At 38.6% G+C, this 14,266-nt stretch overlaps 2 protein-coding genes across 2 annotated transcripts; both read right to left on the bottom strand.

The window, feature by feature from the left end:
- Positions 1-4,385: 4,385 nt before the first annotated feature.
- LOC131314234 (biogenesis of lysosome-related organelles complex 1 subunit 1) lies at positions 4,386-6,445 on the bottom strand. The gene is made up of 3 exons (XM_058342750.1): positions 6,182-6,445; positions 5,843-6,048; positions 4,386-4,821 (listed from the first exon to the last, which is right to left on the bottom strand). Exons 1-3 carry the CDS (start codon positions 6,321-6,323, stop codon positions 4,732-4,734), a joined length of 438 nt encoding a protein of 145 aa, XP_058198733.1. The 5' UTR covers positions 6,324-6,445; the 3' UTR covers positions 4,386-4,731.
- A 1,082-nt stretch (positions 6,446-7,527) lies between these two features.
- Positions 7,528-13,615, bottom strand: LOC131314233 (probable galacturonosyltransferase 6). The gene is made up of 9 exons (XM_058342749.1): positions 13,218-13,615; positions 13,065-13,099; positions 12,341-12,382; positions 12,108-12,255; positions 11,963-12,021; positions 11,513-11,745; positions 9,723-10,080; positions 8,723-9,244; positions 7,528-8,114 (listed from the first exon to the last, which is right to left on the bottom strand). The coding sequence occupies exons 1-9, from the start codon at positions 13,324-13,326 to the stop codon at positions 7,839-7,841; spliced, it is 1,782 nt and encodes a 593-aa protein (XP_058198732.1). The 5' UTR covers positions 13,327-13,615; the 3' UTR covers positions 7,528-7,838.
- Between the last annotated feature and the right edge of the window lie 651 nt (positions 13,616-14,266).

Genomic DNA, 14,266 nt, shown 5'->3' with positions numbered 1-14,266 from the left:
TTGGGCCGGTGGTCTTGACCTAGGTTTTAGCGGGATTTTAGTGGGTTTGCTTATTCCTAAAGTGCTAGGTTCAATTTTTCATGCTCCTAACTCTTGGAGCCACCTTACCTTATGAATAACCGTGTGAAAAGGTTATAGGAATTTGTGAAATTTGTCCCAACTTGATACGCATAAGTTGGCCCGGAGCATCTGCATTAAAGAAAATAGAACTACCCGGTGTCAAGCTCTAATATTGCAAATTGGACTGGGAGAGACTAAGCCTGGGGGAGTACGTTCCTGAGTCCGTCTCTTATCACCCCAAATGAGATTCACTCGGTTGTTGACTATTTAAAAGTTGCAACTTTTGGAATAAAATAACTTGTTCCTTTCTGCTCTAGATTGATTATTCAGCGTGAAGTAGGTTACTTGTTCCCTAGGGTTTACATTCAATTTCGTTTTTGTGATTTGATTGAAAAAGTACCCAAGGTAGACCACTCATTCAATTTCATTTTAGTTGGTTATTAATTGCCGTTGTATGGCTTACTTTGTCATTGAATTATTTGTAGAAGCCGTATGGGATATTCATGAACTGATTTGGTCCTTTGATTGACAAAAAAGAAAAGAAAACAGACCACTCATGCATGTAACCCTCAACTCAACTGAGAGGTCAAATATTGCTAAAGTCAAAGAAATTATTATTATTATTATTATTATTATTTCTTATTTTCTCGTGTATAAGAGCTTTTCATTGTTTTTTCACTTTCAGATAGAGTGTTACAGTACTTGTTTTCTATTGGGCTCGATTTAATTACTGTGTTCGATTCGCACATATGGTTGATATATATAGTCACCCTTTTCGCCGTTCAAAAAAAAAAGATGTAGTTCTCCTTATTGCAACTCCCTTGATATATGGCTGTGAATGTTATTCTACTGCAAAATGCCAAGTATTTTCATGCATGTTTGTTTTTTCTTTGGTTTTGCTTATGGGAGATTAATTATTTTGGAACAATAATGTATAGTGATCGATCGATCACCATATATAATTGTGCGAGTAGTACTCTCAGTACCAAATGATATACTGCTATATATGATACCAACCACATCACTTAAATGGATTTCAAAAGCACCACATGTAATTTGCACATTTGAGGCGTCGGGTCATATAACGTAAATATAATGATCGTCATAACATTATTGATGTGAAAAGATTGGCTAATTATAAACTCCCAACCATGAATACTACTAAAGAAATACGAGGAAATAACTAGTTAATTTCCCTATCAAAAAAGTTTAGGATTACACCCTTAAAACACAAACTGTATTCGATCGAAACCGTTACATGCACGTATGTTTATCGATCCGTGCGCATCTAATAGTTTTGAACACAATCGTTCGGAGTTGTATTTTAAAGAGGGGTGTGTGTACGCAGCATTGCTCTTTTGTCTATTTGGTCAATGGGTTGCATCATTGACGCGTGGAACTGTCGGTGCTTAACAAAACATATTCTCCTTGTTTACTTTTTAAGTAGCAGCAGAGAGGAGCAATTCATTCATTAATTGGTTTTAAAAGCTCAAAAAGCCGTGTTAAAGAAGAAAACATGTTAAAAAAACTGAAGAGCTAGGGTCTACGAATTGGGTGAATAGAATTGTGAAAATTAAAATTACTTCGTCAATTCCTCAAACACAGCTCATCTATTCGTTGACGTTAGATTAGGTTATTACATACGAGGTTAATTTATGCATGGGAGTTGGCAAAAGTTTGAATCATGCTAACAACTATAGCCCTATAGGTAAGGTTGAAGTGCTTTCTTGGTAATAACTTGAAGAAATAATACTAATTATAAGGTGCCTGGTTTTGGATGGTAGCGTTGGACTTCTTTTGTTTTTGATCATGAAGAAATTGTTCGGACTGATAAAATATTGCGTCCTGTCTACGGCACTCCAATGTCAACTTTGGTTTATATTGAGGGACGGAATCAGAATTTCTTATACGAGGGGGTCACAACATGAGCAACTCGTTTTTATTTTTGTATGGTGGTTAGGTGTGTCTGAATCAGCTTACGCGCATCTCGACTATCGCCTTTCCAATCTGATCGAAGGCATACCATCCATGCCGGTATAAGGGGATTGACAAGAAATTATTTTCTTTTAGTCTAACCTGAGTAATTGAACTCTGAACAATTGTGTGAGGAGCATACCCATCAACCACCTGGACTAACCCTTGGAGTTCAAAATGAAAAACTCTTTATTAAGTCATATTTTTCATACCAAATTAGTTTCGGGGCCATGCATGTATAGGTTTAAAACTAAGTCTTCGTTTGTTTGGACGTAAAATATTTTACCTATTTTCCGGTGTTTGGTTGTGTAAAAAATGAGGAAAATATTTTCCATCAATTGGATGAAAATGACTTACCATTAAATCTTCCGTAAGTTATTTTCCGAAATGAACCCACTGCCTTCTACTGCAATTCTCATTGCTCAGTTTTCTCGATCGTCAGTTCTGACCCACGTTCAATTCCAATAATCTCATATCTCTCCACCGTTTAAGCCCCCTCTCTCTCTTTACACTATTTTGTTGATTTCTGAAAATATTTTCAAGTGCCAACCAAACACTGAAAAATAAAAGTTTGAAATTTATTTTCTGAAAAAATATTTTACATCAAAACAAACGGAGCCTAATACAAAATAATAGTACTAGATAATTACGGGTGGGTGGCCGTCGCCCCCAACCCCCGTAAGCCCACCCGTGGTTCCGTCATTGTTTTTGTTGATGTATGGCATCAGTCAAACTATTTTTCTGTCTATGGATACATGTAGTACATTCAAGTCTAGCCCTGTTCGATCATAAGCTTCTAGGCCACCGCTTGGGGCCTCTTCAATTTTTGGCCCAATAATAGGCCCTTCAAATATTGAATTAGGCTAGTGTGGTTCAGTGGTAGGAGGCCCCTCTTCTAGCTGCGAGGTTGTGCGTTTGACTCTCCATCTCTTTGCGTGGTCACATACAAAAAAAATGGCATTTTTGCTGGAGGTGAGATTGAAACTCATTACTTTTAATACCCAAAAACATTACAAGGGGTCTACCACTGCACCCCTAGGCTTATCTTGCTTACAATATCAAACGACTAATATATTCATGTAACAATGAGAGACCTCATTTTTAAAATTCACCTAGAGCCTCCAAAATCTCGTGGCCAGGCCTGAGTACATTATCGATCGAGGTGGGCCGACCCGAGATCATGGACTGAACTCCGGCTTTGGTTTGACATTCATGAGCTAGCAAAGCCTACATAATTCGGATGGGTTGGCCCTTTCCCGGTTGATTGCGAGTTTGCTTCCTTGGTCAGCGCCAAGTAGGTTTACTTGTTCCGCAGTGTTTATATCCAATACCTCTTTTGCTCAGTTATCTTCAACATTGTTGTATCTTAATTTAATTGATTGTACTAGTGGAAAGCAAACCCTAATTGGATAGAAAGCATAACCCTTTTGGTAAGTTATCTTCAACACTCCTGTTTCTTAATTGGATAGAAAGCAAACCAAAGTTGACCATGCTTATTTGCAACTGGGAGGTCAATGGGTCAAATCTTGTCGAATGTCCGAATTGATAATATTTTTCCTTTATAAGAGCATTTATTTCTTTGTCTGCTGCTATTAGGTTTTGCATTGGGCTTGATTAAGTTGTTGTGGGCTCTCACATGATTGATTGATTATTTCTTTATTAATACTGTCATTCTATCTAAGAATGTACTAGTTTTCTTGAAGATTGATAGTATAAAAAAGTCAAGATTAAAGGATCGTGCATTTCCACATTAGTAGTAATATTTTTGTCGTCCTTTTTTCGGAGATTATTTTGCAACACTAAGGTATAGTGACCATATTTCTGCCCATGACTATAAGGTCATGCATCACTGAATGGATCTCAAATATCATTGGTAATTGGCACACTTGAGGTGTCCGTGTAATATACTGGAGTAGTACTTTGGGTAAACATTGGTCATCAAATTTTAGACTCAAATTAATTATCCAACTGGTATAATATTTACAAATCAAATTGTCTTGACCAGTCGAGGGCTCAACTCTTGTCTCTTTGGACCAACGCATGCTGGAACCAAAATTTTTGGGGACAGCATTGAACTAGTTTTGCTCATTGGGTTGCATCACGCCATGTCTGTAATTCTCGGTGCTAAGAAAGCAAACTTTTTGAACCAACGCTACGCCAAGGAGGTTGTTGATCAGGGCGACGAAGTTCCTGGTTCAAAGTCCCTGGTTTTACCCCACACAGTAGCATATGGCTCTGTTTTTCAACCAAGCTTCCGGGTAATAGTCGTTTGTCGTTTTCGTTAGAGGTATTCCTGAAACACTATCAACCGAAGGGAGGCTCCTCCATCGTCCAACATGACTCAACACAAAGATCAAAGATAAATTGAAGAATTAGAATTAAGCATTTCGCGATTCACACCATGAATTTGCTTCTCTGTTGGGTATTGAGCTTGGAAACGACGTAAATACATGATACCCAAGACGTGCATAAATAGCATAAACTAAGACTACCAACGCCAGCCAGCCCCACTAGTTTAAGGAACTACCGCAAAGAGAAATGGGCACTGGATTCCAAAAAGAAGCAAGAAAAAAAGAAAGTGAAAGCACCACCAACATCTATCCTGCAGCTGTTCAAACCTTTGCCAATCTCATCCCTTAGATCATAAACTGCGCCATTGCGGATATGAACACAAAGGATGGATATTTCGCGATGGGATTACGCTTGGTGAATGTTGCATATCGCGGCACTGATGCTTTTACAATCGAATTCCATGGTCTTCATCCAGTTCTCAAAATCACCAATTTCCTGTGTAAGCAACACCCACACTGAATCTCAGTAATCAGGACCCAGTCAGTCCCCTGCAAATGTCTTCAATGTTTTGTAAATTGAAAGCCATGTAAGTGCAAGGAATCAGGAACTTACCACATGCTTAATAAACACCACTCCCAAAACAACGAGATTAGGAGACTAGAGTGCATAGTTTCGGAAAACATCCCACCGAAAAAGCCAATGTTCCCAGTTCAAATTCTTATGGAAACCTAACCATATACATCAGCATTCTATATATCCACATAACAAACAGCTTATCCCCGTAAATTTTGCCCCTAATTTTCATTTTTCATGCATCATATAATACGAAATTGAACAATCACATTGGCCAACAGGATTAGTTGAGCTGTCAGGCGCGTGTATGCTTAGCCCAGACACGCTCAGTTATCAAAAAAACCTTTTTACAAACAGTGCGGTTCAGCTGCCTCTTCTAATTTTCACCCTTGATAAAATCAAACAACCAGTCCTAAATAAAACCGAAGATAACAACAAAAGGGAAATCTTTCTCTCAAATCACTTTTCCCCCCAAAATTTCCCCTCTTCTAATTTTTAGCTGCCGAATTTTATTGTCGGTTAAGTAGAGAGTTTGAGGCTCGCGTTTAGGATTTAGACATAAGTTCGTCTCTTCGTGTTTATTGTATATCGTTGGTGTTTCGGGCTTGGTTGTACCTCCATATCTGCTTTATTGAATGCAAGTTGTGCTTCTGATAATAATAAAAAATCACAATCACGCATTCACGCCGTTAATGCAACTTTTACTTAAATTGGTACTTCGATTTGGATTTACCCATTGGAGTGCTAACCAAATGAAGCTTTTACTTAGTTTAAGTTAAAATATGAATAAGGGTTGGAGATGCTCTAATCTACAGCTCCAATTCCAGACTAAAACAAGAAGATTAAAACGCCACGAAATACAAAAAGATTCTAAGCACGTAAAAATTAGATAAACCTCAAGCGTCTGTACTACAGAAAGTGGTTGGATAACGAAATTGTGGACCTTGACAGCAGTGTTGATGGTATGAGAAGCCGCAAGCCACTGGTCGGTCTGCTTGGCAAAACGCACGACGGTAACCGCCAGTGCCCTAATTTCCAGCTCGATCCGCTTCTCGTTCACGAACGATTCTTGGACTCCTCCGTTCACTGCATCCACCAGCAGATCCGACACCCGCACCGCACTCCTAATTGCCGCCTTCTTCGCTTTCTCTGTTTACCCCCAACCACCCAATAAGAAATCACCAAAAAAAAAAAAAGCCCCAGTCAGTTTTTTTTAAGAAACAGTAGATCCAAAACTTATGAATATTTAATAAGACGACGAGAGAGAGGGGAACTCATTCACCGGCGTGTTCGCGGGTTGAGAGAGAGTGGTGGTGATGATCGTTGATGAGTTGGAGCAGAGACGATTCGAGTCCTCCGGATTCGGGTCTGTCCATGGCGGAGGTGGGCACACGGGCCAGGGGTAGCTGTGGGGAAGAGTACATCGGTTTCCGGGAGCAAAAATTATTCAATACTTACAAAGTATATGAACAATATACTTCATTCTCTCTGTATATGGGTTCCACACGGAGGACACATGTGGGAGGAAGCACCAGAATTCCGGGTTATTGTTTTCTCGGCAACCGGGGTTTTATTATCTTAGATTTGCTAATATTTTTATTTTTTAAGTACTTATTTTTATTTTACGAGATATTCTTATTTTTTATTTATTTTATAAGACAATACATTCTCTCACAAGGAGTAATACTTAAACCTTTAATTCAAAAAATTAATTTTTATTTTTCTTAAAGGAACCGGGATTCACCCAACCCCTGCCCAACTATTAAGTACTATGATGTTACGAACATTATCCGTTCATTTTTTAATTTTTTTGATTTATAGAAAAGGTGATATCGTAAATACACCTACAGGAAGAAAAAGAAAAAAAAAACACAATTCAGTTATAAACAAATGATAGCGTTTATTAGGAAATCAATTACTTATGTGTACCAATTACTTAAAGATCAGATTCGACCAATAAATTCAAACATTATTCGTAACTTGTCAAATTTTGGAATCAAACTTGAAAAACTACAAAATTTGACAAGTTGTAGTTTTTCAAGTTTGATTCTAAAATTTGACAAGTTACGAATAATGTTTGAATTTATTGGTCGAATTTGAGCTTTAATCGAATCAAGCTTGTGTAAATTTATACTTTAGTAAACGATAGAAATTTATGAAACCTCTGAAGTTAATGTGAAGTTTGATTGGAATATATATAAGGATCTTGAACCAATTTGTTCGTGTTTGAACTCAAATGCCTCCTCCAAAATCTTCATTCTATTAAACAAAGACGGGAACTTGGACTATGCTCATCATTCAGATCAGATCTTGCCTCAAACAAGAAAAATTATTCAATATTCCTGAAGCATTGCCACGTGATGGCCCAACTCTTTTCACCATCACATAAATGTGATTGGGACATCTCTTGGCAATGACCACTGGGCACTGACTATAATCACTCAAACACTGTTACACTTTCAAGTAGAGAAATACACAACTCAGGGTAGTAGATGCGAGACAATATCGACAGCATTGTTTGGTTTCTAATCCCACTTTCGACCAACTTCAGCCAAAAAATGTAGCCACGGGCCTTGGCCACAAAAGCAAACTGGAACCTGTTGAGTGTAAGCACATGACAATAGTATATTCTTGCAGCAATATGATTGGTTTCAATATCACTTGAAAAACAAAGAATCAGGTCATATAAATTTCCTATCGAATTCACCTATTATGAGTTATGTACATACAAGTACCTGCAGATTAACTAACTGTAAAGGACTCCCTTTTTATCCCTATTATAGCTAGTATTTGACTCGGCGCCAATTATGCAGTCAAAATTCCACAGCAAAATTGTGGAAGAATGAGAAAAAGAATTATATGCAGTTCCTCGATCAAAAGAGCAACGAATCTGTGGTAAAGCGGGTCAAAATTCAGGCATCTCCTGGTGTAGGTTTTAATTATGGATGTATATTGCACTGTTGGAGAAAGTGGCTTTCATAGTTGACATGTTTCCTCCAGTATTCCTTGTATATCTCAAGCCCAATATCCAACCAAGGCTTCATAAGCCCGTCGAAGTGTATCACTGCTGCTTGTTCAATGTCTCCCCTCCTGACACCGGATTCATAACCTAACCCAAGTACATGCCACGTCCTGTCCAAACCCACTGTGTAGTTGTAGAAGGTAACCCAACCTAACGGCAAACTACCTGCCAGCCACAACGGCCTTACATATCCCTGCATCGACCCCAATGGAAACCGTAGTTAGCATACTTCTTTGTGTTCAATTGCTCATTATAAAAGAGAAATCGTATGAACTATATTACACCATTAGAAGACAAAAAAGAGCCATGTGTAGAGTTCTATTAATGAGCAAGAACAAACCCATGACCTAAAATGAATGTAACCTAGACTCGAAAGCATCCCAACATATGAGAAACAGAATCAAACATCAAATGTCAGGTTACAAAAAATGAAAGCTGCAACGCAACTTTGTAAGTACCACGCAACTAACGTGGTGGAGCTGTACTCCCATACTAATCGCAAATTCCGATTCCCTTCCGCTACATCTCATTGTATTTTCTTTAGAGGGCAGGAGAGGAAGTTAACGTTTGAGTGAACTAAGTGTCAATAAGAAAGCAACGACATACAAAAACATTGTCAGATCTAGGAACACGGAAAATAATCTCCATAAATACAAAAGGATCCAACGAGAATTGACAATACTGTACGCGAGTACTCTCGCAGTCTAGCCTGACAAGTCAACAGAAAAATAGCTTGAATCCCGCGGGTAAATGATAGCATGAGAGTAACTTATAAGAAAAGGTTTGAAGATTGAACTATACCAATTGGAGATATTTGTGGTAGACACCAGTTAGATTTCGTCTCCTCCACTCTTGAAGATCAAACACGTTCAGTCCAAAAGCCCACGTGCATGAATTGCGATCAAACCTATTTACAATAGATGGGTCTGAAAAGTTCACGAACATATCCATCCGCCGGAATGAGGGTTCACCTTCCTGACAAGTCTCCACTGCTCCATTTACTTTCCCCTTCATATTGACGCTCCAAAGTTGTGTCAAATCCCTTTGTACTACCACATCATGGTCAAGTAGCAAGATCTTATTCAGATTAGGGAACATGTCTGGCAGATAGAAACGAAGGTGGTTCAGTGCAGAGGTGTATCTTAGGTCATGGGAGTTCTGCTTCTCCAGTGTTACATTGTACCTCACTGACAACCATTCAAAAGAGTCTATGCTCTGGATCTGCATTGCAGATTTACCAGGAGGGTTTAATAAGAACCACATCGAAATTGCTGGGAGGTTTAGAGAATCCGTCACTACGTGAAAGACTATCTTCTCTGGTTCCTGCAAAGCAAAGATTGTTCAGAACTCAATGTGTCATCAGCATGTACAAACTTTGCTTTAAGAAAGACTTAACAACACGTGTCCATATAGATTATCAAACAGTTCACTTGCAATTCTCATGCTATTAGCTAACATGTGATGGCACAGGGCAACTAGGGACTTTCTACTTTTTGTATATTTAGGTTTCACGAACAAACCTAATTGCTGCAATGTGCATGTTCCGACATTCATTGTCATCAGAAATAATTCGACTTGTGTCAAATGTTCAGTCCAGTCCCTTCATCTCATCACCTAATCATATTGCTTTCCAGTTACATCGACACCATTGACACATCAAACTATAGGTTCATATCTAAAGGAAAAATCTGAAGCTGATGTGAGAGCTATACATGGGTGAAATGATATCTGGAATAGAAGAGAACGCTCTGAAGTATGCTCTAGACATTATATGGCAACAAATAAACCTCAGGAAGCTTACCCTGGAGGTGGAAATCGTCGAGTTCACAACCACAGCACAAGCCAAAACATTGTCAGAGAAAACAGCAAAGTGATAGAGGTCGGGATCAAGCATTTTCTGTTGATTAGGGTACTCCTGCTCCTTGGGCTGCAGGGCAAAGTATTCAGTGGTCAACTGCATGGACAGGCAATGCAGGCCTTTGGGGGTTGTCCTTCCAGCTAGCTGAAGAAGAAATGCAACTTGATTCTTCAGTGTACGGGCCCGTTCCTCTGTATTGTGGGTCATAGAACGGAGTTTTGTGGCCATGGCGGGGCAGTCCGTATACACACAGCTGGCTTTTGACAAGGTAGCCTCCATGGCTCTCATCCTCTGCAAAGCACTGAAAAGTTAACAGTTTCTTAGATGAGATGGTGGGCAATTAGACCAAGCAGTAGACATGTCAATGGCACTCAGTTACCCAGTTATACATCGTTGATGACCCCAACTAATCCAACTTAGGTCTAGCACCATCAAATTTAATAGTCAAGGGGCATTTCATTATAGCTATATGAAGAACTAAGAAACACAATGCGTCCCTTTACCTTGATCAGCTTATCTAGGTAGGTGGGATCTCCCAAGTACCCATCTCGGGGCATAAAATTGTTATCCAATATGAGAAAAACGCGAATTTGAAGGGGGAGAAAAAAGGTTTACCAACAAAAAAAGAAAAGGGAAGAAACAATTCTTGTGTCTCTGTCTTCCAATTGCATATCTTCTTCTAGGAGTGGAGATGTACCCATAATATGCATTAGATAAGCTTCATAAAGTCTATTGCCTTCAAGATATGTAATCCTTCACATTTTCTTGAGTAAAATATACAACTTTTGTTGATTTCCACATTAAGTCAATCGAGTAATTGGGTGAGAAATAGGCACTCAATGGAAAATGCACCGTCAAATCATACTCTCTCCTCAACTGGATAAGAACTGGTACGGCGCCAAAAAAATAGAATATTTTCTAAACAGGGCTCATAGGTGTCAAGGGAGAAAGGCGCTCCGAGGCGAAAGCCTTTTTGAAGGGAGGCGATCCTAAACTAGAAAAATAGCAAAAATAGCATACACTAATACTTCAAATAAGAAATACTAAGCCAATGAATATTAGAAAGTGTATCATCCAAGAGATCAATAAAAACATCCACCAAATGTCAAATAGTCAACAATTCTCACATAGAGAAGAACTAAACTGTTAAAATCAGATGAAGTCAAGAGAACTCTGTTGCAGTCGAAAAGAGAGAGGGAGAGTTGATCGTTGCTGCAATTGAGAGAGAGACAGATGAAGTCGACTAAATTCTTCAGTAGAAAAGATGAAATAGAGAGAGAGTTTTGCTGCAGAGATTGACTACTGTTGTTGGAGATACAGAGATCGACTGCGATTCGCTTACCTGGTGACTCAATCACTTAAGGTTAACAACATAAACAATTAAATCCTACGGCTGTGATTGAGTTTGAAAAAGGTGAGCCTTTTGTCGCCTCAACGCCTAGGCAGAGTTTAGTTGAAGTCACCTCGCCTTGCACCCATCAAGCCGACAATCCATCACCTTCAGGAGCCTCTCACCTAGGCATCACCTTTCATCGCCTTTGACAACTATGACAGGGCTTCACCCACACCAAACATTTGACACCAGTAATTTTTCTTTTTTGATCGGCAATTTTTTGTCACCAGTATTCCAGCCTATGGGATGGGGTTTTACGAATAACATATGCGATCATCATTTCAACAAACATCTACAACTCTGAGACTAAAAGGGAAAAGAACAAAGCTTAGAAGTTTACCCCCTAGACAAATCCGAGTCCTTTCTGGAGTCACCAAGAGCTCGGTCCAACTCTCTAAGTCGTAGTTTCAGCTCTCTGACTAATTGAGAGTTGCTAGTAGGTGGTGCGAATTTCAAGTATGCTTTGGCCCTGATCAACTGATCTTTCATCTCTTTTACCTTCTCATCTAACACCCTCCTTGTTTGTGACTGCACATCCGGGCTCTGTGGAACTGTTGGCTGTTTCAATTGTTCCTGTGAAACAGAACCTGTAAATAAGCAGACTGCAAAGACTAGAACTACTTCACAATTCCACTTATGCTATGCATGCGTCATGGATTGGTTTAGGCACTACTAGCGTATCTGACGATAATCAAACGAAAGAATAAACTTCTTTATCTAGTTTCATTGGTGTAGGATATGAGGAGATAAATATGTACTATTGCTCAAGATATTCCGTTTTCCCCCTTACTGATGATGGTTTCTCCAGCTGAATTTGTTGATAATCTTCCTTTGTGTCCTGATTAGTACCTAAGGTTGAAGCCAAAGAAAAACCATAAGATTACTGATAAGACAACTGCAAACAAATGAAAGAAAGACATAACAATGACGCAAACCATTTCTTTCAGATAAATCTGTGCTTCCTTTGGCATTTCCAGATTGGTCAAACATGTTACTCCTGTCCGCAGTATTGGTAACCACGGAACTAATATCTCCATCTTTGTACACAATTAGTGGCGGTTCTTCGATGTTTTCACCTTCTTCCTACACCGAAGCACGCAATCCCAATAAAGTAAGAAACGAAATAGGTAGAACTGTCATCCAACAGACCCAACCAAATTGAAAGTACCTTCTCGATTGCAGTCAGTTTGAGAGCATCTGTCCTGTATTTCTGCTCCCAATAACACAAAAACGAATAGCCAATAAGCTACTTTAGGATAAAACTCCATGTTCTTGTCGGTTGCAAAGAAAATGTATATGGTAGTTTAGCTTCTTTTTTTTCCAGCAGTTGCGGGGTCTTCAAATTTTCTCTCTTTTAAAACTCAACAAACTAAGATGTGGAAGGAGAATAACAGAAACAGGTATTTTGGTTAAGTTAAAGTGAATCCTCTATCTTTTGGCAAACACAAAATAACATCGTGAAAATAGTTCAGCGTTTTCGAATTCATTTTCATCTGGATTCTGTGTAGGGGTGATAAACATGTTGAACAAGCCTGTTAGTTAGTTGATCAAGCTTAGTTTGAAAACTTAACGAGCTCCGATACAAGCTAAAAAATAGCTTGTTTGTAAGACGACCCAATCTCGAGCGCGCTTCAACCAAGCCGATCTCGAGTAGCTTCAACTTTTATACATCACAAGTCACAACCCAAACGAGTAGAGTAGTAACTTGTTTGAACTTGATTTGAAAGCATAACAAGCTTTAAAAAAATGTTCAAGCTTGATTTTTTTTTATGAAACAATCCAATCTTAAAAGAGTTCTTAAAAATAACTCGAGTAGCTTGTTCGCATATCCGCCCTATTGTTGTGCAACCAACCAAACAAAAAACAATTTTGAGGGAAACAGAGATTCATACAATCGTCGACAAATCTGCAATATATTCTTCCGATTCTGCAATAACATAATACCAATTCAATCAAATACTTAACTCACAAACAAAAACGAACTAATAAAACCGACAAAGAAACGATAAGATCTTTTCAAGACATGATCGTTATCCGTTCGTTACCTGAATTGAAATGTCTAAGCGTGTTGGAGAGAAGGAAGATTGGGACGAAGACGGAGACAGAGAGCAAAGAGAGGATGAGTATCCTCGTGCATCGATGGACCTGCTTCATCAATCTCTCCTGCAGATGAACCCAACGATCTCAAACATCGCTCGTGTGGATTTTTAGATGGATAGAGATACGATTCTTCCGCGTGGAGAGTTAGGGTTTTCGTCGTGTTCTTTCCTTCTGCTTTTGTGAATGGGAAAGCAATCGTCCGACCGACAATAGTTCGTGGTTTTTAGGAGAGAGAAAGAGAGCGCTGATGGAGGAGAGACAGGTGTAACGTTGGTGGTGACTGACGCTAGTAATTATTGATTTTGATTTGATTTGATTTTGGTGGGGACTTTTATACCTTGGTGTTCGCGTGGAGATTTTGAATGACGATGAGTGACGGTTTTGGCGGTGGGACCGTGAGACGTACATGACGGTGACGGGATGTCGATGGTGAATCAAAAATTTAGGCCTTTTTTCTACACAGAAAGTCTACACATACCTACAATCTGTGCACAGTTTTATTGTAGAGCCCATCATGAATTTCACACAAATTATCTGAGCCGTTCATTAAATATAAAATATTTTTTCAAGGGTTCTCGTAAAAAATAATCTCAATCTGATACCTATAGATACTCGATCAAATCATATAACTTTTCATTATCCGAAAATCTGAATAAAAATTTAGATGGTTGGATGAAACAACTATAGGAATTGAATTGAGCTTACTTTTTACAGGGACTCTTGAAAAAATATTTTACATTTAATGAACGGCTCGGATGATTTGTATGAGTTCCGTAGTCGGCCCCACAACAAAATCTATGCACAATTTATTCACAAATTGCTGTATGTGTAGCAGGACTGTTTTCTAAAAGGGAATTGATATATATATATATATATATATTTTTTATTTCGAGTTTGAAAAACAAAAACAAAAGGAGTGGATATTAATTCCCCTTCCAAAAAAGCCTAAGGTTTATTTCGTTTTTGTTTAAATTTTTTTTATTTTAAATTTTTT

Source organism: Rhododendron vialii, chromosome 13a (genome assembly GCF_030253575.1).
Source record: "Rhododendron vialii isolate Sample 1 chromosome 13a, ASM3025357v1".
In the NCBI taxonomy this organism is placed as follows: Eukaryota; Viridiplantae; Streptophyta; class Magnoliopsida; order Ericales; family Ericaceae; genus Rhododendron; species Rhododendron vialii.
The sequence above is the reverse complement of the archived record's forward strand: the minus strand, read 5'-3'. Positions and strand labels throughout refer to the sequence as shown.

Excerpts from the sequence above, each read along its gene's own strand:
- LOC131314233 (XM_058342749.1), bottom strand. The coding sequence starts at position 13,326 with ATGAAGCAGGTCCATCGATGCACGAGGATACTCATCCTCTCTTTGCTC. Across the intron at positions 13,100-13,217 it reads GCTTAGACATTTCAATTCAG|AATCGGAAGAATATATTGCA; the intron begins GTAACGAACGGA and ends ATGTTATTGCAG. Across the intron at positions 12,022-12,107 it reads AGATTTATCTGAAAGAAATG|GTACTAATCAGGACACAAAG; the intron begins GTTTGCGTCATT and ends CTTCAACCTTAG.
- LOC131314234 (XM_058342750.1), bottom strand. The coding sequence starts at position 6,323 with ATGTACTCTTCCCCACAGCTACCCCTGGCCCGTGTGCCCACCTCCGCC. Across the intron at positions 6,049-6,181 it reads CTCAACCCGCGAACACGCCG|AGAAAGCGAAGAAGGCGGCA; the intron begins GTGAATGAGTTC and ends GGGGGTAAACAG. Across the intron at positions 4,822-5,842 it reads CCATCAACACTGCTGTCAAG|GAAATTGGTGATTTTGAGAA; the intron begins GTCCACAATTTC and ends TTGCTTACACAG.